At 42.0% G+C, this 25,835-nt stretch overlaps 1 protein-coding gene across 1 annotated transcript in view; it reads left to right on the top strand.

The window, feature by feature from the left end:
* The window catches only part of ERICH3 (glutamate rich 3), a gene marked incomplete at both ends in the record, with an annotated part of 145,727 nt that overhangs the window by 21,506 nt on the left and 98,386 nt on the right, over nucleotides 1-25,835 (top strand). Inside the window, 6 exon segments of the mRNA XM_079924004.1 lie at nucleotides 14,360-14,444; nucleotides 14,448-14,486; nucleotides 14,488-14,520; nucleotides 14,522-14,693; nucleotides 14,696-14,725; nucleotides 14,728-14,776. Of these exon segments, the coding sequence (XP_079780130.1) occupies nucleotides 14,360-14,444; nucleotides 14,448-14,486; nucleotides 14,488-14,520; nucleotides 14,522-14,693; nucleotides 14,696-14,725; nucleotides 14,728-14,776 (408 nt within the window).

The raw sequence follows: 25,835 nt of genomic DNA, 5'->3' as shown, positions 1-25,835 counted from the left end.
CAATTTTTTTTAAGTCAAAGTTTTCTTCTATTACAGGGTAAAACCAGTTTTTGGAAGATGACACCTTGAGACAATAAGAATAATGTTTACTAAATAAATTAAGATCAGTCTCTATTCCTGGCAGTGTTAGCAAGCTATATTTCTAAGTTTATTGATTTCACTACATGCACAAGATTTTAAGTTGTTTAGTAGTTTGTGACTTCCATTCCAGAAGTAATTCGATTTGGACAGGCAAAATATGTTTTCTTGAAAATATACACTTTTGGATGCATTGGAATCAAGAATGTTATTATTCTAATGAACTTCACATGGGCTTGGTGAGAAAGAAGTAGCAAAAAATAAGATAGTGAAAGAGAGAAAGGAAAGTCCAAGATTTAATCCAGCTTAAGGTGCAGAAAGCAAACCCTACAGCAGTTTATGTCCTCAATTCAATCCTAACATTCTCTCCTTTTATTTGTCCTTGGCTTTTATAGAGTTTGCATTTGAGCTATTTGCTGATAAAAGAAACCAAACAGTGCAGGAAATTAAACTTCTCTTCCTAAAAAAATTATAGAAGTTTAGATCATTATTACACAAACACTGTTAGAATATTAGCAATTTATGCAATGGATTATAACTTCCATAGATTTTTCTTGTGCACTTCTGCAAAACTTCATTATTTCCATGGCTGTTGAACTGTAACTATTGCCAGTTCCTAAAAAGGCAGGTCAAATATTATGTCAATTGCTGATGAGTAGCTCTATTCCTTGACAGGTTTACCAGTGCTGCCATTTGATGTTCGGTACAGAGTGGAATTAATGTTATCCCAGGAGGTAATGGTAATGAACTAAATTTTACATCCACAGAGGAGACTGGACAGCAGGGCAGTCTTGCACTTTGGTCTTTATCCGATAAATCAGATGCTTTATCACTGCAAATCCTGTCTGTCAAGTTCCCCCAAATAAGCTGGATTTATTAAAATGGGTTGTTACTCATTGTTCTGATAATGAGCTCCACTACTGGTGACTGTTCAAAAAACCACAGAAAAGCAGAGCAGAGGACCTGTTATTAGATAGCAAACCGCCTACACAGGCAGTGGGAATTGGATATGACTTTTAACTCCACGTCATTGATGGTAATTTTTGGTTGCTTGCCCGATTTGCCTGGGGCAACTAAAAACATCACCTTAGTTTTATTCAGGCTAATTGTCAGCCTGTGCAGTGGTGCCAACTTTGAGAAATGGTTGACAACCAGATATACAACCTCAGGTGTATGACCCTCCAGTTCATAGTCATTAGCACTCAGTCACTCAGAGCTGGCCTGCCCCAAAGACAGTAGTGGAGGCCAGCCATCTGATGAGACCAGAGAGCTCTGGGGAGGCGCAGCTGCACGTTCTCACCCAGATGTTCACGATTCTTGTTGCATCATTGACCATCCCTGCGCAGGGAAAGCTGGATTGCTTAGGGTCTATTGATGACCTTGTCTGACACCCATTTGTGTGCAGGGGCGGCTCAGGCTGGACGCCATCTGGCCTGACTTGGCCGGCCGTTTCATCATGTGGCTGCCTCTCCACGCTGATGGATTTCTCTGAATAGCTGAGTGTGTCAAGCTTCACTAGGTAAGTGAAAAACAATGCAGAAGCCCTGGAGTTACTCACCACATTTCTTCTCAATCTAGAAAATTGAGGACTGCCTCTCTGAGACTTGTTTATAATTTTAGGGAACACACATGATTAGAAAATAGATTATTACAATATCTGTATATAATATCCATTACCTTTACAATCTAACCATACCTCAAATTCTGTTCTTTCTCCATTTATTCTTTTTAAACACATTCCCCCATACAGTTAAACAGAATTATTCTGCACCTGTCACTTTTTTGGTGTTTCTAGTGCTCTGTCGTTTAACCAAAATTCTATTGAAACTGAAATCCATATGAACAAGCTGCCAGAAAAACAGGGCTGAAGTCAGATGTGCTGTGAACTAAAGGGTTTTACCTTAGTCAGGGAAAGACACTTAAAATTATACAGTTAGTGTGACTTTTCCCCCAGTCTGAGGGAAAAACTTCCAAGGAATTAAAACATTCTCGAGGGTCTCCTGGTGGCCATCCCCAGTTTCTATCTTTGCTGAACTTCCTAAGATCTCTGCTTCTCCCTAAGAATGTCTTTCTTGTCAAACTTGGCCTTGAGAAATTTCATGTAGCCTTTGGGGAAAATGTACTCCCCACCTACAGGGGCTTGAATCGCCTGAGGGTACAGTGGTCTCCCCCAGTTTGATTTTGGGTGGAGAGAGGAACGTGCAGGGGTTCCAGCAGGACAGTGCAGGACGGCATGTAGCCCTTCAAATCCTGCAGAGCAGTCCCACATCGGGGAGTAACCCTAACGGATCCTTCCTTAGATCCTCCCATCACTACAGCTGGTCATACTTTGCTTTAGCTTCAGTCGCCCAGTAGACATATGCTGGCTCACGTGGAGACATAGATGCATGCACGGACCTCCCACCCACATTCTCTGAAGGACAAGCCTTCCTTTCCAGAGGTAGTTGAGTCCTCATCTGCTGTCATAAACTGGAAGCCAGTGGGCAGAATTCTAACCACAGATAATTTTTGTTTCACTTACATAATGTTCTAAGAATGAGAAAATTTCACCAAAAACATCTGGCGTTTTAGCTTCTTTGGAAGTTCTACAAGGCATTTCTAGAAGGCAACAAACAGCTGAGCTCTGGAGCCCAGGTTTAGACAGACCATATGACCTCATCTGCTACAGGCCTGCCACCTCTAGTGTCTTATGTTTTTCTTCCTCTTTTGGGTTTTTGACTCCTGGTTTAAGGAGGAGGAAAAACATTCTAGATTGGACACAGTGGAATCAGCAGAACTCATTAATATACAGAGAGGTGTTAGGTTCCTTATTTCTATTCCCACTCCCTTTTCAAATTGTGACTCTTGGGTCTTCCAGGAGTGAAAACTATAGGTCATTTACTAAAACATATACTCTCTGTGGCTGTTTGCTTAGTTACAGAAGACCTGACAGAAATTTTGAAATTGTGACATATGAGGGTTGGTTCAAGCACTTCATATAAGGCCTCAGCCTCCTTCCAGGAGGGAGGTGAAGGAATTTCCTTCCTCCGGGGCTGGAGGATCATAGGAGATTGCCACCATCATGCGTTCACAGAGTTAAGATTTCCTAGGAGAAGCCTTATAATCCGTTTAGTTTAATATAGCTCTGTGTGAGGATCTCCTCTAAAACATTTCTGATTCTTCCTCTTGATTATTTCTAGAAATAATGAGCTCTCTACCATCAAACACTGCCCATTCCATTTGTGGACACATTCTCTATAACATGGGTGTGAAGTGTACTCCTACTCATAGGGTTGTTGCAGTAGGATTTCTAATTGTTGTTTGATTCTGGAAAGTTCTTTCTTTTACTGAGCCAAAAATCATCTTAGAAATTCTTCTCCTAATTATCTCTCATGAAACTTCTCAGGCTCTTCTCTCTACTGTATGAAATCCTTTCAAATATTTGGTGACATTGATACTTTCCATAGTCCTATCATGTTTAACTTAGACGTCATCCGTTATCTCAGTGGTTTCGCCTATGAAATGGTTTCCAGAGTATTCACCATTTTACTAAACTTACACTTGATATTGTAACTCTTTTATTTTGGAATGTTAAATTTATCCATACAATAATACCTAGAAGTAAGTGAAACAGTCTTTTGTATTTTAATTTCAGCAGAGAACAGACAGAGAACAAAGCAGTATGTGCCAATAGGACTGCCAAGCCGCACAACTGCAGGGGGGCACCATTCACATCATGGTCTGTGAACAGTACACTCTGGAATTGTGCGTGCTGTGCACAGCCTTCGTGACCCTACATGGGTGTCCCAGACACTTCTTAGAAAGAAGTGCTGGGCACACTTATAGGATGTGCATCAGCCCATCACACACTCACTACCAGGGTAAAAGAAGGAAGACAATTCATCGCAAGAAAGAAGAAGCTGGTGGTGAAGATTTCATTGAATAAAGCTATACACATATTGATTTCTCCCTGTTTCCACAACTACCTACCATGGATGAGAGGGACCACTTTCCCCTTACCTTAAACCAAATGAAGAGGGCTTTCAGAGCACCACTCAGAGAGCTTGGACCTTGCCTCTGAACTTGGAGAATGCAGTGACATAAGCACCTTGAGTTAGAACCCTATCATGGGGGCACAGTGTTCCAGATGTGATCAGATCAATGAAAAACACAGAAGAACTTGTCCATCTGAGAACATAGACCAGTATCACATTGATGTCTTAGTTGCCATGCCACAAAATGGCTTTATACTGAGTTTCCAAGCAAACGTCTAGGTATTTCTTATATGAACTGCAATTGGTTCAGATATCTTGATATTTTATTTGTGCAAATAATTTTTTTTTTGAGGTCTAATCAGAATCAACTTGCTATAGAGGCAGCATCATTAAATATGGATGTAGATTGCCTTGGTTTGTGTCTCACCTTGTCTACTTATCTGGCCAATGCATTAATCTCCCTGAGCCTCAATTTTCTCACCTGTACCATGAGAATAATAATACCTCTTCTTCCTGCAACCCTGGAATTGTGAGGATTTAATGAGCTAGTGTGTGAGGGTGGTTAGCACACTGGCAGCACTTGATAGACACCAGTTCCCTTCTGCCTTCTTTTTTTAAAAAAAATAATTAATTGATTGATTATATTATTTATTTATTTTTGGCTGTGTTGGGTCTTCTTTGCTGCGCGCAGGTTTTTCTCTAGTTGCGGCGAGTGGAGGCTAATCTTCATTGCGGTGTGTGGGCTTCTCATTTCGGGGGCTTCTCTTGTTACAGAGCACAGGCTCTAGGCACGCAGGCTTCAGTAGTTGTGGCTCGCAGGCTCTAGAGCACAGGCTCAGTAGCTGTGGCGCACGGGCTTTGTTGCTCCGTGGCATGTGGGATCTTCCCGGACCAGGGCTCGAACCCGTGTCCCCTGAATTGGCAGGCGGATTCTTAACCACTGCGCCACGAGGGAAGTCCCCTTCTGCCTTCTTGATGACACCCTCCATTTGTGGTTTTGCTCATCTCCAGCCACCATGTAGGGGACAGTGTAACACAGGGGCTGAGAGCCATTGCTAAGAAGGTGTCACCTCTTACAAGCCTGTGACTTGGTCAAATTACTCCAATTCCCTGCTTCTCAGCACCTTTCTCTGTTAAAAGGGGGAAATAAGAGTATTTGAGTGTAAGATGAAACATGGCATTTAAAGTATTTAGTACAGAAGTTGGCACTCAGCACATATTCGGTGATATTTTTTCTTTAATTATCATTACTGCTGCTGCGACTATAGTATAGTTGCTTATTTGTTTTGATGACAAGACCTGAAACTGTCCTCCAGAATTCTGGACAAAAGGTCTCTTTGAAACACATTTAACAGTGTTTGCTCTGTGGACGCCTGGAGCACATTTAGTTTAATCAGTCCGAAAATGAGTAGCCAATTTCCAGAAGTGGGAGGTGGAGGGAGGCATGGCCAAAGAACCTCATTTGACTGCCTCTCATTCATTCTGATTCATATTTCCTACAAAGATCTCTTGCAAATGCCTCTGAGATGGATCCTCTCCCAAACTCTAGGTGTCGTGATCATATCCCCCAAATTGACAAGTTACTTTGATTCTGCCCCTTTCATTTCATCCGTCAGCTCTTCCTTTTATCGAATTAACTACAGAGGAGTTGCTTCCCTCATGGGTTCCTCTGAATTCCCTCCCCTGCTGGTCCCTCTACTAATACTGCAGTTTTTGCCATCCTCCTGTGGTGTCATCTATGTTTCCTGCTGTGCAGCTTCTTAGTACCTCTCTGGACTCTAGGGGGACAAACTGGGTTACTAGGAGTTAAGTTGCAAAAAGATGGAAAAAAGTAAATTTAGGCTTGTCCTAGTCAAAATCTGAGGTTTGGGATATAATAGTGTTTAACAACCATTTTATAACCAAGAGCTCCTTGTATATTATTTTTTTAATCATCATAAACATAATATTTTGACAAATACTGCATTTTTATTCAGGAATGATGACAAATATTGTCTTCCTAAGAGAAAGCTAAATGGACCACAGTGAGATGACCCATAAATTCTGATAAAAAAGAAAAAAAAAACCTGCTATTTTTACTTAGCTTAGCTATGTTGCTCTCTGCAAGTATACTTTTTTCTTCCAGAATCCTGAGAATAGCTTGCACACCCATATTATTACTTTAATACACCCTTAGAAGTTGGCAACCTCAGATTAGGAATTTCTGGGTATGGCTTTAGCTGGAGTCATTAAAACCAAGTCTTTAGTGAGAAAGATGATTTAAAACTAAATAATTTATTCCCTTTTTATTTGTTTCTTTAGTGTTAAGATGTTTATCTTAATTACTACTTTTAGGGGAGTAGGCATGGTGGGAAAAGTAAGAGCTCTGAATCAGAAAGATCTGGTTCTGATTACTTACAAGCTGGTTGACTTTCATTAAGCTAGTAAATCTCTTTGAGGCTTGGTTTCATCATCTATAAAAAGATCAATAACACCTCACCTATAAGATTGGCGTGAGGATGAGAGATACATAGGTAAAGGGAAGACAGTGACTGGCACAGGGTAGATAGTTATTAAAGTGTAGCTCTTATTATGAGGATGAGCAAGCTGTCATTTTCTGAAAGCTTACTGGTGAGAAAACTGAGGGATAGCACATGTCAGTAGCTTTCCCAAAGTCACATAGGCACTCTATGGCTGTAGTATAGGCCAGCTTTGCTGTGATAGCCAATAAACTCCAGTGGCTTCAAAAAGCAAAGGTTTGTTCCTCATTTGTGTTCATGTCCATCATGAGTCTGCAGGGGGCTCTGCTCCATGCTGTCCTTAGTTTGGACAACAGGCTAAGGAAAGCACCACCATCTGGAATGTTGCTGATTGCTGAGCCCAGGGGATAAAAGATGGAGAATCCTGCAGGAGCCCTCAAACAATTCTACCCTGAAGTAACACACAACATTTTTCACTCATTTTTCATTGGCCAGAACAAGACCTATGGCCGTGCCTAATGTCAAGGTGACAGAGACGTGCAAGCTCCATCTGAAGTGGAAAAGAAACAGATATGGGTGAATAGAAGCACCTCACATGGTGACAGAATTCCAGTTCAGACCCAGGTCTCTACCTCTTCTTAAACCAGTTCTTTATAACATGACTTCATTGGTACATCTGAAGAAATTCCCACAATCTAAATGTCATATATGCATAACCGCTCAAGTTTAAGTGCGAAGACGTGATGCCAAGCAAAATGAAGGGGACTTATGCATTTCTTACTTTTTGCGATTGTAGATAATTGAAACTAAGTACCTTCCATTTAAGACTTTGCCTATTTCTATGTCACTTATTGCCTTTTAAGTCAGTAAAGCTGTATTTTTCCTCTTGACTTCTTTTCCCTGCTTGCCAAAACTTCTCCATACCACAGCACACCCCAGTGTTAACAGCTTCACTTTTTTTCCCTTTGGGTTACAGCTGAAGAAATAGTCTCAGTTCTTGTGTGAGCCTATAGAACACGTCGGAGGGACAAGGCCATGCAATTTCCTGCTCTCATGTCCAGTCATGTGGAGCTCTGGCTCAACAGAGCCCGTCTCCTGGATCCTCGCCTAGGCCAACCATTTAGCTCAGGGATGAAAGCCCCCTATGGCAACAGCCCTGTGCAGGTGCAGACAATAAACCCTGTTGTCATGATTCCTCCTCTTCTACCAAATTGTGGAATCTGAAGTGGACTTTATTAAACGAGAGAAAAACTTACTTAAAAAAGAAACTCAGAGGAAGGGAGAAACCCCACAATTCTGACTTTGGGTCAGCTATGGAAACTGTGTTACAAAATCCATATTTCAAAGAATCACCAGATTTTTCTTCCCAAGTGAATTTGTAGAGCTCAGGAGCTCACGATTTTGCTCTTTTAATCTGCCTACCTATTGATTTATTTTCACTGTTTTGGGTTTTCCCGCAGTTAGTTGACTGGTGGATAATCTCAGTTTCCAGCTCGCACTCCAGGACGGTATTTTCCCCTTTGTATGTTTTTGATGCTTGGTCCATGCGTCCATTTCTTTTATTGTGATAGGAAAGTCTCACTCATTCAGAATCCATGATCACTCCAACAATGAAACAACTTTTTTTTTAACCTTTGTGCTCTTAGGGAGAAAGTGTGGGCTGAGCAATTCTTAGTGAAAGCACACTCAGGCTCCTCCAGGGGTGCTTATTTACATGAAACTAATTTGTGAATTGCCAAAAAGAAACCTTTAGTCAATATCTGTTTCTCAAGGACCGTATCAGGTAGCACCTTAATTTTAGGATTAAGACCTTAATCTAGTTTGAGTTGTAATATGAATTAGTAGGTCATAAAGCTATGCTGTTATTTAAAAATAAATACTACAGTTCAGATTGTTTGTTTCATGAGCTTCTCTATCGTCCACCTCCTATACGAACAATCCCAGTCTTCTGCTCAATGCCATGAGTCTACTTTTAACCTGAGTTTAAGAAGTGCAATGTTTTTTTCTATACAATCAACTCCATTGTATAGAGTATATACATTCCCCCTTTTCTTCTGGCTAGAGAAAAGAAAATTCAGTCAGCAGTTTACGATGCCAGAATGCTTGAAGATCAGTGCTGTTTGCTTCCATGGAAGAGCCAGTGCCATTTAAACCAAAGGAAGCTGTAAAACTTTTTAGAGATTGTTGCTCTTAAGGGCTAGAGGATGTGGAACATCCTATATACTCCGTCAGAAAACAGATACTTGGTAATAAATGAAATTCCTAGTCTTTGGTTTCTTTTCACCAGCCACATTACTGAGCCATTGTGCATGGGGAAAGCTGGGAGAATATTTGGTACAATCGAGAACAACTTTCCTTGGATCAGTGACCTTACAATTATTACCCTCCCCATGCGTGGTTATGTTCCTTACCTCTGGAAGGTGGGAGGGAATAGAGCAAAGTGTTTAAAATTGTGGGTTCTGGAATCATGGAAAATGGAATTTGAATCTCAATTGTGCCACTTGGCAGGTGATATTTAACTTACCTGAATCTCAGTTTCTTCATCTGTAAAACAGGAATAAAAATAACACCCACCTTACAGTTGTGAGGCTCCAAGGAGTGAAGCACTTCTAATAGTGCCTGGTACACAGTAGAGTCAACAGATATTCTCTGCTATTAGGCCAAGCAGAGCCTCGTGAAATTCTATGGACTCCACATATGCTATTTCTCATGGCAAACAGTAGTGTCAGCCATCTATAGCTGCTTAGGAAACATTGGACCAAATAAGCAAACATAGTCTTCCGTTGCATCCAGCCATTGTGAGATCTCTGCTCCGTTCCTCTCCCCAGATTTAACGTCTGTGACTTAGAAAGCATTTTTGGCTAATGGTGGATAATCACAGATATGGTGATCTTGTTAACATCTAACAAATTCACTCATACATGGGTGAAGCCAGAGCCAGGGAAAGAATTATTATGACTCTTATTATGTCACCTGCTTTACATCCTTTCCTCCAAATGGAGCATCTAGGAAAACATGAATTATACTCCTTGTATCACTTATTTAACAAATACTTATTAACTACTTAAATTCATGGCAATTCAGTTGGGCTGAAGAGAGAGCAGAAACTCAGCCTGCAGTTGGAGGAGATAAGATATGCGTGCAAACAACACAGTATATGCGTATACAGCACCGAGTGTATAGACATTGTGTCAGAAGAGGAGGGTGGCCCCGCAGCAGGGGCTTGACACACCTGAGTCCTGTTCAACTCCCATTTCCTTGATGAAACCATCAACTTCTACCTCTTCTTTTCCTCCTCTTCCTTTTTCCTCATCCAAATTGCAACCTCCATTAATTTTTGGGCTACAGAAACTAGGACAGGGTCTATAGACACTGAGTCCACCGTCAGCTTGAGAGGCTTAAATGGGGAGGTCTTGGCTTGGGGAAGACATCCTCTTCCCCCCAAGCCCCATCTACCTGGCCAACTCTGACACATCTTTTAAGCCTCATCTTACGTACTGCCTCCTCTGTGAGTCCTTCTCTGACTTCCCTAGACAAATTTTTTTTTTTTTTTTTGCAGTACGCGGGCCTCTCACCGTTGTGGCCTCTCCCGTTGCGGAGCACAGGCTCCGGACGCGCAGGCTCAGCGGCCATGGCTCACGGGCCCAGCCGCTCCGCGGCATGTGGGATCCTCCCGGACCAGGGCACGAACCCGCGTCCCCTGCATCGGCAGGCGGACTCTCAACCACTGCGCCACCAGGGAAGCCCCCTAGACAAATTTTTTGGGATAGGAATGGGGATGTATTTATCAGTAATATAATTGTTTGAAGACAATTAAAACACAAATATCCTGTATTCTCCTTACAGATTCCTTAGTGGTTGTGCCTCCCCAACAGCTTCTATGTTTCTCTCTTCTCTGTCAGGGCCAGTCTTTTTCCTCTCCTGGCATAGAATCCCTGGGAGAGGATGGTGAGGAATAATCAGGGTGTCAAGGCTAGATGAAATAATAATGTGATTAGTGATGTTCAGCATCACAAAGAGTGGGTACATGGCTGGAAATGGTGGGCGATGGGGGTAGGATAGGACCATCAGTCAGAAGGCACCTCTGTATTGCACCTTATCTGTACTTCCATCACAGCACTTGGCACCTCGTCATTCTTTGTCTGCATGTCTGTGTAGCCAATAGACTTCAAGCTTCAGGGCAGACAGGACCTCTGTTCATCTTTGAGACCTCAGGCATAGTAAATACCACTGATTTCTCATGGCCACTAAATGACTCCAGTGACTGCCCCATTCCAATCTGTCTGTAGATTCCACCCAGCTCAGAAATAAGGGTAGAAGGGTTTGGAGACATCTTGTCTATCCTGGTTGCTCAGAACTCTGAATTAGGGATTCCCCCTTGAATTTGTCGCTCTATCCATTGTACATGCCTCTCAGCCTTTCCTATACCTAATGCCATGCTTCACTAAACGGCTCACTGAAATTAAGTCAATTAGGGAAGCTTATTAGGGAAGGCTGGAAAACAATTCAGGTTTGAAGTTAAATCCTTGTACATTTGTTCTTCATTTTCCAACTTCTCAATGTTGCAGCTTTGAAGGACCCAAGCTAATGTTGGAGGATGTAAGGTATTAGGAAGCTCTCTTGTAAACTTAACCGTCTACAACTGTGTCCTGATGAAATGCTTACATTACTTCTTATTGGAGTTTTATACGGTGTTGCTAAAAGAAGGGAGACCTGGGATCACATCAAATCATCAGGCATGTCTGTTATATCTGAGGAGAAAATCTCAATGACTTGATCTTTATCTGTGGGAGAAAGATAAACCTGTGGGAAAACTTATTCCTCCCATCCATTTATTCATTCCTTCATTTGTTTATTGAGCACATACTCTGTGAGAAGCACTGTGGTAGGTGCTGGGGATAAAAGGTGAAAGATGTGATATCTGTTCTCAAAGTCTAGAAGGGTAAATTATCTCTCTGCTTGCAGTGACAATCTAAACCAGGGTGGATAAACTTTTTCTGTAAAGGACTAACAGTAAATATTTTAGACTTTGTGAGTCATAAGGTCACTGTGGCAACTACTGAATTCTGCCTTTGTAGCACCAAAGCAGCCATAGGTGATTCACAAACAAATGTGTGTCTATTTTCCAACAAAACTTTACTTATGGATATTGAAATGTGAATTTCATGTAATTTTCATGTATCCTATGATGTTATTCTTCTTTTGATTTTTTCTAACCGTTTACAAATGTAGCAACCATTCTTAGCTTGTGGAATGTACAAGAATAGGCAGCAGCCTGGATTTGACCCTTGACCCATAGATTTCCCACCCCTGACCTAGGAGATGGTCACTAATGGTTTAGATCTGTGATTCTCAAGTCTAGCTCCTATTCAACCAAAGCAGAGATCTAATCAGCATTGTAGGAGTAATTCTTGTCTTTTCTTCTCTCCTGCTTCTATCAATCTCTTGCCGCCAAACCCTAATTCCACAGGTCTTCCTACAAAACAGAAATCTTTTATAAATTTATGATACTACTGGGGACATCTGGGGACTTGTTTTCCTGTGAGAAAATGAAAATGACTCCTGTGACTATTCGGTCTCTGAAACAGTTTAATTTACTTTTTTTCTTTTTTCCCTTTTCCTATCTCCATCCTAGAAATTAACATAAAAATTCCTTCTGGCTAAATTCCCAATACAGTCTCACAGTGAGCATTTTCTGAAGTGAAAATTAGTAGCTTCCTTGCAGTTTTCATCAGGGATGTGAAATTGTGCAGCTCACAGGGGTGGAGAACTCAAACCCCATTTATGAATTAATACTTGCTGCTGAGGGTACCTTGCTGTCTGCGGAGTGCCATGGAGTCTTTCCTATGGAACCCTGAGTATGTAAATAGTGTATTTTAATTTCCTTTCTCATTCCACCAGTGAGAGACTACCATTTTCTATTTGCACGAATGAATTAATATGTAACAACTAGTACCTATATAAGATTATATTATTTACACCATCCTTAGGGGTTGGTAGCACTTGGGAAAATTATAAAGTCTCTCTATAGTCCCTCCTCCTTCCCTCCCAATTTTTATCCAGGTGAAATCTACTTACAGAAAGCATTAAGGACACCATCCAATGGGAACGACAGTCAATGGGGATAAGCTTATAGGGGAAAGAGTGGGTTCAAGTCCCATTTATGGCTGTGCAGTGATTAGGTATCTATAAGGCTTCCTTGTTTAAGCATAAGGTGCCACTTTCACATCTCACATCTTCCTTCTTTGACAGCCTCTGCCCCTCTCCAGCTGCTCTAGCCATGTGCTTCCCAAAGCAGATTTGAGTCCTCCATCTCTGGATCTAAGCTATTGAGCTAGAACCCTATTTTGTCTCCACTGAGATGGTTCTTGGTCTTTCAGGTCAGAAAACTCTGACAGTATAGAAAATTTGACTTCTGCAGCAACGCACAAGAGTTATGGGAAAAGGAATTTGTAATTGTTAAAAACACAGGCTTTGGAATCAGATTTGTATTTGAATCCTGGTTTTTCCACTTAGGAGCTATTATAGACTTCAGGCAAAATAATTAACTTCTCTGTGTCTTAGTTTGTCTTATGAAATGGAGGAGAAAACCTACCTCAGAGAGTAGAGGTGAGGATTAAATGAGATAATGAACAGTTAGTAAGTGCTCAATAAAGGGCGGAGGAGAGAATTTAGTGAGTACTCAATAAAAATGCTACCACTTTGAAGAGATTGTTTTCCTTCATTTATACTCCAAACATTTGTTGAACTGCTGTTTGCCTCTGAGAATACAGAAAAATAAAATAGACACATACCATGAAATAGAGAAGCTCAGGTTCAAGTAGGAAAGACAGCCATAGATCAGAAAGTGAGGGTGAGACAGAGGTCTGTCCAGGCAGAGTGGGGCCCCAGAGGTGGGAGCCATCAACTCACCTGGGGACGTCAGAGAAGGCAGGGTTTGAGGTAAGTGTTGAAGGATCAATAGAAGTTTGTTAGGTTGTCAGGGTGGAAGCATGTTCCCATGAGAGGAATAGTGCAAAATTTGGTCTTGCTAGAGTTTAGGGTAGCAGAGGTAGAGAAAGTGGTCACAATGAGGTTGGTGAGGATGCTGGGGACAGATGATAAAGGGCCTTGAATGTCGTGCAGAGGAGGCTGGACTCTAACATGCTCGATGGGCCTTTATGATGTGTGGAAAAGCAGAATGCCATTAATGAGCTGATGTCCTTCCAACTCGTAAGTGTGGCTGAGGTAGAATTGAGATCCCCTGAGAGCTCAGTCACCGTGGATGTGTCCAGCCCTTCACTTACACATGAGGAACCTGAGGCCAGAGATCAAATCACCCAGTGTAGAACCTGATGAAGCAAAAACGGGACTAGGAATAGCTCATCTGAATCCAGTGCTTTAAACTTCTTCCACACCAAGGCCCTCTCACGTAAATCCGGGCTTCTTCGTCTAAGCCCTGCATTCTCGCTACTGGATTCAAATACAAGTTCAGTTCCAGGTGCTAGCATGCTTCACTGAGTAACAGCTTTTTTCCCACCTTCCGAATGTCAGAACTGTCAGTCCTGCCTGCTGGAGGTGGGGACCTCAGCTAGGAGCAAGGATGGGGATTTTCCAAGGAGGAGATCCACCAATTGCAATCTCTGGCAGTTGCAGAAACAAAACTCAAAGCTTTCTTTTCCTGGAACTTGCAATCTAGGGTCTGTTTTACAGTTGGAAACCAAGGCAGCACACTGTAGCAGCTCCCTGCTCTTAATTACCTTACCCTCGGCCCATCACCTAGCCCTCCCTTCCCCAGGGCCTAGCAGGAAGCACACCTGCCTAAACAGGGTGTGTGCGTGCCTGCGTGTGTGTGTTTTCACATCTCAGGTGCCTAGGGACCCCGCGCCCCAGAGCTACAGAGCAGAGGCCTGGGTCTCCTCCCACATCTGGGCCCAGAAAAAGGGCTGGAAGCTGAGCTTCACTTCCAGCTTCCCCAGGCTCAGTTCCAGCAGCGCCTCGGGCTTCTGCAGAGCCTCCGCGCCTGCCTTCCCTCCTGCCTTAGCAACAGGGAGGCTGTGGATACCGCCGGCGGGTGGGGGCCGGGGAGGCTGCGTGCAGCCCGGGCGCCCAGGGGCGGCGGCGGCCCAGCTCCAATGCCCCGCGCACGGGCGACCGCAGTGCGGAGCCACCCCGCGAGCGCGACAGTCGCGGCGTCGGCGTGCACGGGCCCCAAGCACCCACCCTCCGCACCCGTCGCGGGTCCAAAAGGGATCCTGCAAAAATGAGCCATTCTCACCCCGCTGGGTAAGTGACAAACGGAGCTCTTCCACGCCGCGGCAGGTGGCGACGCAGCCAGCGGCCCCTCCGCCCCCCTCCTGCTGCGGAGGGAAGGGGCGAGAGGGGGCGAGAGGGGGCTTGGGGAGAGGAGAAAAATAATACGGATTCTGGGTCGCAGCGAGGATGGCAGAAATCCCAGGCTTCGTATCTCCTCCCTCGCCTTTCACTGATGTTCGCTCGCTTTGAAATGTTCACTCAGGAAGGATTAAAAAATGGATGTGAAAAACGCATACATTAAGCAGGGACGTTAGCTGGAATCAAGAGGATCCTGTGTTGTGGAACATACGTGTTTTAATGCAATAATAGAGGTCACAGCATATGCGTTCGTTTGGAGAATCAGGGCTTAGAGATAAATCCTCACTGCGGCGTCTTGCATACAAGTGAGGTGTGAGTTGATATAATATTGAGGGAGGTTTCATTGTGAGGGGTACCCCTTATTTCAGGATTTTTATCTGCCCGATCTCAAAAGGACCATAGGGGGTATTTTAAAAGTATTGTGGCCAGGGGAGGTGGTGTGACGCAGGAAGGTGAGAAGGAAGAAGCTATGTGCCTGTGTGTTTACACCTGAGCTCCCGTTGCTTTGGGCAGGGTGACTCCTCAGAAGACATATTTTGGCAATTATTCAACCTGTTTCAGGAAGTTAACAGTCATTTACTGGCTGTTGACAAAAGAGAAAAAAAACAAAACAAAACACAACGAACCCCCAACCGGTCTTGGTTCTTTTATTGGAAGACGGAGTATCCAATTTCCTTCTGAATTAAACAGTGTCATGCATATTAGATGGTTTTTTATTATGATACATCTAGTAAGCAGATAATATCCTAGTTGATCTTGCAACTAATTTGAAGATGCTTTCCTTTTTAATTGAATTTATTGCACATTTTCAAGAGCAGCAAATTAGCAGAGGACAACATATTTAAGATCATTTGGAGTTTGTGATGTCTGAAATACCACAGTAGTCGTTGTGCTTTGGATTTACAGTCAAACTTAAAGATTTTACTTTTTAATGAATTCTCTGAGCGTTAGACATAGACTAAAATGTTTGAAAAGCCTAAAGGCATATAAGGTGCCATACTGGAAGTCAGTTTCAGAACTTTCTGGAAAGTGATGTAGCTGTTCTAAACAAGCTTCTTATTTATCTCAGAGTTTCGTTTAGGTACTTGAACGCTTTGATGCTGAACTCCTGTGCAGTTTTAGTTGCTGTGGGTCACTGGGATGTAAATGGCACTATTTTTCTGCAGCTGCTCTTTGCAGTGTGTCCACATTCAGGAAAATGAATGTATCAGTTAGGGTTGTCTTCCTATGTTTTTCAGGTTTTTGGCTAAGTTAGAATCTGATTAGACCATTTAATCATCTATTTTCAAATGTGGAAAAAACCTGTAGCTGCTTATTAAATTGTGCATGATTAAGATTTCAGAAACTAAAGTGAAATTTTTCTGAAACTCCATTAGTTCCAAGCACATGGAAAAAAAAGGAAAATGTGTGATCTCGGGAAAGAGTGTGCTTCATGGTACTCTGCAAGAAAGACAGTAAGATGCAATAATAATCTTGCACTAAAATTGTAGGCACCATATCTCATTCATCTTTGTGCCCCCTTTGCTTATTCCTGTATAAAGAAATGCTCAACAGATGTCTATGGAATGAATGATATCATCTGACAGTGTGTCCAGTCTAGAGGTGGACGCATTCACAAAAGAAAACCATATTAGGGCTAAACATTTATCAAGTGTTTACCATGTGCCAGGCTCTAGTCTACTGTGTAACAAGAAATACCTCACTAATCTTCCCACTCACTCCGCGAGGCAGATTCTAGTCACCATTATTTTCACAGATAAGGAAACAGAGGACTGAGAAATTTCCAAGGATTTCACGGTAGGAGGGGTCAGAGTTGGAATAAAACGCCAAGGAGTCCAGTTGCAGAGCCTGTGTGATTAACCATTACACTAGCTGCCTCTCATGGTCAACAGCTGAGATGTAGGGGAACCCTAAATACATGGAAATTCTTACCCAGATCAGACCAACCTCTGACAGGTGATAGCTGTACATAGTTATCTAGTATTTTGATGTATAATTAGAAAATAATTTTGTGATGGTGTCTACAGGTATATATTTTTTGTTTTCAGTTCATCAAAAATAAATGAAAACAATAAATATAACAACTTTTAATGCCGTAAAAGTCACCCAAGAACAAAGTTATTCAAATTGCTAAAGTTTTCCCTCAATATAAGTAGTCATTATTTTTCTTGCCTGCTACTATTTGGAAATAATAAAAGTTTCAGTAGCAAATAAAAGGTTTTCATTAAAGCCGAGAAGTCTTTTCCATCATTACTGAAGCAGTTTGTATTTATTACATTTTAAGAATAAAGTGGCAATAAAGTGCAATTACAACAAAACAGAAATTTAAAATTTCTAAAATTCCACTAATCAATAAGGGACGCCCTGATGCTTTCTTTTGGTGCTTCCTTTGAGTTCCACTGCTTCCTTAATTACAGCAGGAAACACTTGACATACAAATTGCAAAGGCCCTGTGCTGACTTCGTTCCAATAGTTTGGAGTAAATAAAAATGGTCTTAAAAACTTCTGCCAAAGATTATAATAGAGACTTTGATTCTGAGCTGCATTGTAATTTGGAGGAAGTCAACTATAAAATACTGTTTCTGGCACTGCCATCTCTAATGAAACTGTTTTAGAGTGGAAAATTTCAATTGATAGTCCCTCTAGTTTGTTCTATCTCATCCTGAGTTGCTATTTGTTTGTGTGGGTGTTTGTAGGTTGTGCACTAGTCCTAGAGGTGGAATGGGGATTTTTATACCTCTCAGTCATGCATGAGGATAAAATGATATGGTTCTTCTGACTCCTTCAAAAGATCCTCAGTGAATCCATGTGCACTGCGCTCCCTGTGTGCAAGATATGCTTGGCTCCGAGTAGAGATAGTCACACTCATCTGTAAATTTGCTTTGAGGAACTGGAAGAATGGGAAGCATTATAGTTTTCAACAAAATAAAAATGCAGAAGATGCTGTATGTTTGGAAAGATTGTTCCAAGATTTAGAAGCTTTTTTTTTTTTTTGGTTTAGACTTTTTAATTTATATCTTTTTAATGTAAAGAAGTGTTTCTGTAGTAACAGAGTATACTGAAGTGTGGTATAGAAAGAATGAACACATCCTTAGTACTCCCTGATCACTCAGTCCTATTTCATCAAAGGCAGAGTACAAAGTGCTATAGGTAAAATTGTCAATTTTTAGATAGTGGATGTGTATATATAAAAGTGACAAAGACTATAAACCCACTATGTCATTTACATATGGAGTGTCCATTGCACTTTGTCTCTGCCTTTTTTTTCAATCCAACATGGTATTATTTATTATTTTTAAAATATTGAGATATAATTAACATATTAGTTGCAGGTATACAACATAATGATTTGATATTTGTATATATTGCAAAATGATCACCACAAATACCAAATGATCTCACTTATATGTGGAATCTAAAACAACAACAGCAATAACAGCAACAAAATGAACTCATAGATATAGAGAACAGATTGATGGTGGCTATGGGTAGGGGGTGGGGGGTAGAAAAATGGGTGAAGGTGTTTAAAAGGTACGGACTTCCAGTTATAAAGTAAATAAGTCTTGTGGATGTAATGTACATCGTGGTGACAATAGTTAATAATACTGTATTTTAAATTTGAAAGTGGCTAAGGGAATAGATCTTAAAAGTTCTCATCACACACACACAATTTGTAACTACGTATGGTGTTGGATGTTAATGAGACTTATTAGGGTATCTCTGCCTTCCTAGCAAACAGTGTAGTACTTTGTATGACTGTAGTAGGGGTCTCGTCTCTTTGTTGCTCACCACTCCTACCACCAAAATTATCTGTGACACAGAATTTCAGATTTGAAGTAATTAAACATTTCAATTCAAATTGGGTAGTTTCTATTTACCCTCCTATTAAATATTAACAACTTGACTTCAAGGAGTAAATTGTTTCTGATTAAACGAGGTGAATTGAACATGCTGATTTGTCTTGACTTCCTCTCTGATAATTTTGTTATAGAGTCTGTTCTTTTTTCTTATCCCTTGGCTTGACAAACCTTTCACATAACTAGATGGGAATGGAAAGGGATTTGTTGTTTGTTATACAACATCACTCAATTCTTTGAATTTTTCAGAGTCATATGCCAAAAATCACATAGTGATCTGTCACCAAAAATTTTTTTTTCACTGATTTTTCAAATTACAGCTCAATCAGATCCTCCTTTAGTTGTGTTGGAAGCAAAGGCTTGGAAACTACTTGCAATCATATTTATTGACAAGTCAAGAAAACCATTTATTGTATCAACATCTACATAATACTTCAAATTGTCCCTTTGTCTCAGATGTTTTTCTAAGTTAAGTACATCCTAAGAAGACACCATATGGTGAGAGGTGTGCCTTTCTTTTGTGAAAGTAGAAAGATGATTATAAAACGGAGAGGAGGGAGGTGGATCAACATGGCTTGGAGGTGCATTTTTAGGCAGACCAGTTTTAGGAGAGTACAGAGGAAACCTGAGCGTCTAGAAATTGATTCTCTTCAAACAATCCTTGCCTGGGTTCCCCTAGGAAAGTCTCTGGGTATCCCAGGGGAGTACATATCCCAGTTTATAAACTTCTGGTTTAGCACACAGGGTGCTGTCAAATGTAGGATGCTGCAGCAGTCCATACTTCCTTTCTCCCAGTCTACTGAAGAAAGGAATCTCTAGCTGTAAGAAGTAGAGACTTCCCCAACTTATCTTGATTATTAATAGCTATGAAAAGTTTTTCAGGGAGACAAGAAAATAAAACATTTCTGACTCAATTTTCAATTCTAAAGTCAACCTCAAATAGTCTTGACCTGGGGTGTTTATCTATTTTCAAGACTTTTAGTTTCCAGAAATATCATTTTCAATGAAAACTTCAGATTCTGGAATATAGTACTTAAATAATCTTTTAAACTTTAGTTGCTAATTTTGGTACAGACCAAGAGAAGTAGGATGCAGACTGAATTTCCCTCCAATGGCTTACTCAGTTCCCCACACAAATAGTTGAAAATATTGTATGCCTTGGAATGATTCCATAAATGTCCATCAGTTTAAAATAAACTGTCAAATTAGGCGGGGGTAAAATTTGTGAAAAAGAAAAAAAAATAGGATTCCACATCCATACTGGTTTGCAAGTGTCTTTCATCAACTTTCTCTAAACTTGAAATCCCAAATCATCTATTATGAATATGATTTATGTTTTTAAAAAGGATGAGGAAAGAGGAGAATCAGTTGAGTCATTCAGAGTGAAACCCTTGGCACTACGGAAAAGGACATACATTTATGCTTTCAATTAAAATAAACGATTTAAGGTAAATGTATTTATCTATACTTATCTCATTAATTTAATTTTTTGTTTAAGTGATCAGTTATTGGTCCTGATGTTACCGACCAGGGTTCTTGGTCTCCTGAATCAATAGAAATTGGTCAGAGGCCAGACAAGAAATTCAGGCAAGGCTTTACTGGGGCCCCTGCTGCAGGAGGGGGGCGTGAGAACAAACAACAGATTCCCATGCTCGCTAGCTCCCTGAGGCGGGGCTGGCGAGCTTGTTCCTTATAAGGGGTGAGGGTAGGGGTGTGTCCGGAGGTCAGGACAGAGGGGTGGCTTAGGTGTTTTGCCCACCCCTTAGGTGGTGTTGTGTGCAGGGGGTGTGTGCGGTACCCTGCTTTTGCTCCGGGCTCTTCAAAAGTGGCAGCTGGGACTTTTGGTCTCTTTGTATCTTTTGTCCAGAATTTGCCCCAACTGCGCATGCATGCCGTTATTTTTCGTCCCATTTAGTTTCTTTGTATTTTGTTGCTAGAGGAAAGGTGTGTCCAGGTGCAAGCATTGCAGCACTGCAGCAAAGGGCCCCAGGTGCCAGCCTGTCTCAGTCCCCCCTGAGAGACCCTACGCCCTTATTCTTAAGCAGTAAGGGGCCAAAGCTGTCTTTTTCTGAAACTTCTTCCTGCTGGACAGGGGCCGCAGACCCTAGCCTACCCTAGAGGTGTAGAAGTCCCTTGTTGACTGTTCCAAGGACTTGTAGGGACCTGGGCCACCCTCTGCTGGAATGGGTTGAATCCCTTGAGCCATCATGAGCCTTACTTCAAACTGTTGGAGCCTAGAAGACACAAACTCAATCAAAAGGTTAAATAAACAAGGGCTAGAAAGGGGAAGAACAACAATAGCCATTAAAGGGCCTAAAAGGGAAGGAACCATGTTAACTTTGGGAGGGTTTTTATTTTTTAACTGTTGACCAGACAGTGGAGGCGATATTGCCCCTGTCAAAATTGTGAAACCACTCTGCCTGGGTGTATATTTCCTTCATATTAATTTTTACCTGTTCCGTCGCATTGTTCCAAGCGCAGCAGGAAGTATTAGTTATCGCACAAACTCTACCTTGTTCTACCAGAAGGTAATCAGGGGCCAGACAATTGTCAAGAGCCACGTCAGCCAAGGAAACGAGAGAGGTTCCAAGTCCCGTTAAGGTTTCAAAGAGGAGCCAGCTCCCTACATCCATCGTTTTACTTACCTGTTGGTGGTGTCTGGCTTTTGAATAGGTATCTCAGCTCTTCCACTGGTGTATTCATCTGTTTTGACCTGTGGGGTTTCTGGAGGTAAAAGCTTTAGTCTGGACAAACGTACCCAGCTAGATACCCCTTGCGGTTTGACAGCAGTGGGGGTGGTTAAAGTTACTTTATAGGGGCCCTTCCATTTTGGTATTCGTTGGTCTTCGGGGGACCCCTCTTTCCAGGTTTTAAGAAGAGCTTGGTCCTTGGGGTTTATTTGTAAAGGAACTGCTCCTTCCTCTGTATTTTTAGTGGGAGCTGTCAGTGCCTTGTTGGCATAGTCCTGGATTGCCTTCTGAACTTGTCCTACATTAATAATATATCTCAGGGCCTCGTTCACTTCCTCATCCAGTAGAATGTTAGTAGTATGAAAAACCCCCCCCCACAGGTCGTTTCAAATGGGCTAAGCCTCAGACCACTCCTGGGGGCTACACAGACCCTGAGGAGTACAATAGGAAGAAGTTGTTCCAGGGTTCATGAGTGTCTTGACAGAACTTTGCTAGGTTTTCTTTAAAGTATGGTTCATTTTCTCTACCTTGCCTGAAGACTGGGGGTGCCAAGAGGTGTGTAGCTTGTAGTCTATCCCTAGGGCCATTGTGAACCCCTGTGTGATTTTGACTGTAAAAGAGGGCCTGTTATCACTCTGGAGGGACTTTGGGAGTCCAAACCAAGGATTTATTTCTTTTAAAAGGGACTAACAGACTTCCATAGCCTTTTCAGATTGGGTGGGGAAGGCTTCAACCCATCCTGTGAAAGTATCAACAAACACCAGAAGTTATTTATATCCTGATCGTGGGGGCATTTGGGTGAAATCTAACTGCCAGTCTTCCCCCGATATGTCCCTCGGCACTGAATTGGCCTGAGTAATGAAGTGGGGTTTGGATGGGTCTGTGGGTTATTATGGGCACATAAATCACAGGTAAGAGTTACTTGTTTTTCTGTTCTTTTAAGCCCCTTCCCTGAAATAGCCTTTTGCATCAAGTCCCATAGTGCATCCCTCCCATAGTGGGTGGCATCATGTAAGCTCTTAGTGAGTTTCCATTGTTGGGCCTCAGGGATTAGAACCTTATTCTCCTTTTTATACCAGCCTGTGCTTCCCTTCTCATAGCCCCATTTCTCAGCATTTTCTTGTTCCTGTGGGGAATACTGGGGAAGGCTAGGGAGCTCAGGGGGGCCAATCACTAGAGCCATAACTTGTTCAGGTTCCTGCAGTTGAGCTGCCTGTTTTGCAATTTGATCAGCTTTGCTGTTCCCATGGCTCACAAAACATCCCTCCCTCTGATGGCCCCTACAGTGGGTTACTGCTACCTGGGTTGGGAGCTGCACTGCTTCTAAAAAAGCCAGAATCAAATCTTTATGTTTTATGGGGGAATTTCTAGCGGTTAACATTCCTCTTTCTTTCCAAATGGCAGCATGAGCATGTAGCACGTGGAACCCATATTTAGAGTCAGTGAAAATATTTAATTTCTTATCCTTCCCTAATTGCAAAACTCTCATTAATGCACTTAGTTCAGCCTTCTGGGCTGATGGCTGGGGTGGCAGGGCCTTGGCTTCTGTGATTTCGTCTAGACTAGCTATGGCCTACCTCGCCTTTCGGGTTCCCATTTCTACAAAACTGCTCCCATCAGTAAACCTTTCAACCTCGGGGCTGTCAGGAGGCTCATCTAGAAGATCAGACCTGCTGGAGTGAATTTGTTCTCTGGTCTCTATACACTGATGCAATAAGTCTCCACCCTTGGCCACTGGAAGCAGGATTGCTGGGTTCAGCATTTGGCACACCTTTAAGGTAATGTCAGGGGTGTCCATTAGGAGGGCCCGATATCTTGTTAACCTTCCCCCCATCAACCAGTGATGTCCTTTGACCTCCAGCACAGATTGTACCTGATGAGGGATTAACAAATCTAAGTGTTGTCCCAGGTGAGCTTGGAAGCCTCATTAACCAACAGGACTGTGGCTGCCACTGCCTGCAGGCAGCTTGGCCATCCCAGGGCTACTGAGTCCAGTTGTTTTGAAAAGTAAGCCACTGGTCTCTGATCCGGTCCCAGCTTTGGGGTCAGGACTTCTAGAGCTATTCCTGCCCTCTCGTGAAATTACAGGGTAAAGGGCTTGTTCAAATTTGGAAACCCCAGTGCTGGTGTTCTACTCAACTCAGTCTTTAGAGTCTAAAAGCCCCACTGGTGGTCCATATTCCATCGAAGGGGCTCCCTTTTTTCTCTCTTTAGAGCCTCATATAGGGGTTTTGCTATTAGGCCATAATTTAGTATCCAGGTATGACAGAACCCAGCCATCCTGAGAAAGCCTCAGAGTTGCCTCTGTCACCCAGCTCAGAAAGACTACCGGGTTTTAATCTTTCTCCTGTGTAACCTCTCAGACCTTATCATAATTTACAGGCTTCACCATACACCTTCTCATTTCTTCTGATAGACAAGTAATATAATGTCTCATCCTAGCCTGGCCTACACAATCTTCGTAGTGCCTGTGTGGGTCGTGTTCTGGGATTGCATCCCCACCCACCTGATAAATTTGGTGGTATGGATTGGTGGCCAGTAGGCCATCTGCATGTTCCCTGGCCTTTCTCAGTATACACTCCTTTTCATCTGGGGTGCAACAGTGGGCCAGAATAACCATGATGTATTTGGGAAGTCTGTCAAAATTTTTAAAAGTTTTAAAACGCCCGGTTAGATAGGATCATAGGTTGCTGTGAAACAATACTTTTTCCTTGAGCTAAGGTGAGGAAAAAAAATCAAAATTAAATATAGATCACTTCAAGGCATAGGAACTCACACAATCTGTTATTAAAAGCAGCATTCCAGGAAAACTTTGTTCTCTTATGAGAGAAACCAAATCCAGTCTTCTATCAACCTACTCTTAATAAAATTCATTTTCCTAATTAAATTTAATCCAGCCTTAGAAAGTCCTGACCACCTACGAAATTCTTTAACCAATGTTCCTTTTTCTCAAACCTTCTGCAACTTCATGTAGCCATAATATATCCCGTATTCTTTTCCCATTCAGAAATAGCCAGCTCTAGGAAAAAAATCACCCTTTTTCCTTTAACAAAATACATTTCCATTTCTCATACCTTCTTTTCTGAAAACACACATCCTACTTTCCTTAAGCAGCCATGAACTGTCTTTTACGTTAGCATTCCGTAAATTGGTAGAAAAACATCTCAAGGCGGCACCAAACAGCTTAATTTCTGTCTCATAAGAAGATAAAAGTAAGTAAATTTAGACCTATTTAGCAATTAATGTTCCAATATTTTCTCTTATTTGAAATGGCCTGAATATTCAATGAACTCTTATAATTTAACTTAATTTAGTTTCAAATTACCAAAATTTGGAGAGACTGTTTTAGATGGACATTTCCAAAACATAATTATTCCTATAGAGTTTACCAAAAAGTTCTTATCCCAGTTACATTTACTTAAAAATTTAATCATATCAGTTTATTTTCCTGGTTGACAGATTTTATAACAGAAACAATATGCCCTTATTGACTTCCAATAACCTTAGGTACAATGAAAGTATTATACTTAATGTTGATGGCTCTAAAGGCAGGTCTGTATTAACTAAACCCACAAGCTAAAGCCAGACAAACCAATTTCTACAGAACCAGAGATCTCACAGTTTTCCCACTTGAATTTAAAATAGCCCCTTTTTTCCCTTCAGGGTGGGGGACTATAGATGAATCAGGTAGTTCTTGGGAGCCCAGGCAGAATAGTTACATTGCAAAGGGAGAGGAGAGAGATGCAAGCCCCTCCCCTTTCCTTTTTGTTCTTTAAAATCCCGCTAAGTAACCCCAGGCTGGTGTCTCAGGTAATGTGGGCTGTGTTTGTATTTCAAAGCTTGCGTGCTCCACTGTGCCCACAATGTCAGCCGACACTTGCGGGAGCAGTTGGACAGACAAGACTACATAAAACAAAGATACCAATGACAAAACTTAAAGACACAAACAAGACGTTTTTAGGATGAAGGGGATGGGAGTGCAGGTATGAGGACCAAGGGAGAGGTAAAGGAGGAGAGGTGATCAAACCTGGAAGCCAGCGAGCTGTACTTCGTCTGTGGGACTGCAACCCTCAAGTGGGACTCTCACCCACACGTACACCAGTTTATAGAAATCTGCCGCCTCAGCCCATTCCCAGCAGGACTTCTCTTGGTGGCAGGAAAATAAAGGTGAGAATATTGGGATGATCAGACTTCCAGCCTCTACAAGACATGAGGTTTGAACCTCTATCACTCCCATAAATCTCTGGTCAGGGAGAGCCCGCTGGACCACGGTCTGCACAGTGTGAGGCGAGCCTCTCCCACCTCTGTTTGTTGCCTGTCAAGGTGAGCCATTGCCGGATGAAGGGAGCATGGTCTCACAAGCTGAGAGGAGTGATGCTTTTGCTGTCTGATGTCCACTCTCTC

Source organism: Stenella coeruleoalba, assembly GCF_951394435.1.
Source record: "Stenella coeruleoalba genome assembly, chromosome: 1".
In the NCBI taxonomy this organism is placed as follows: domain Eukaryota; kingdom Metazoa; phylum Chordata; class Mammalia; order Artiodactyla; family Delphinidae; genus Stenella; species Stenella coeruleoalba.
This window is presented reverse-complemented; position numbering and strand designations above follow the sequence as displayed.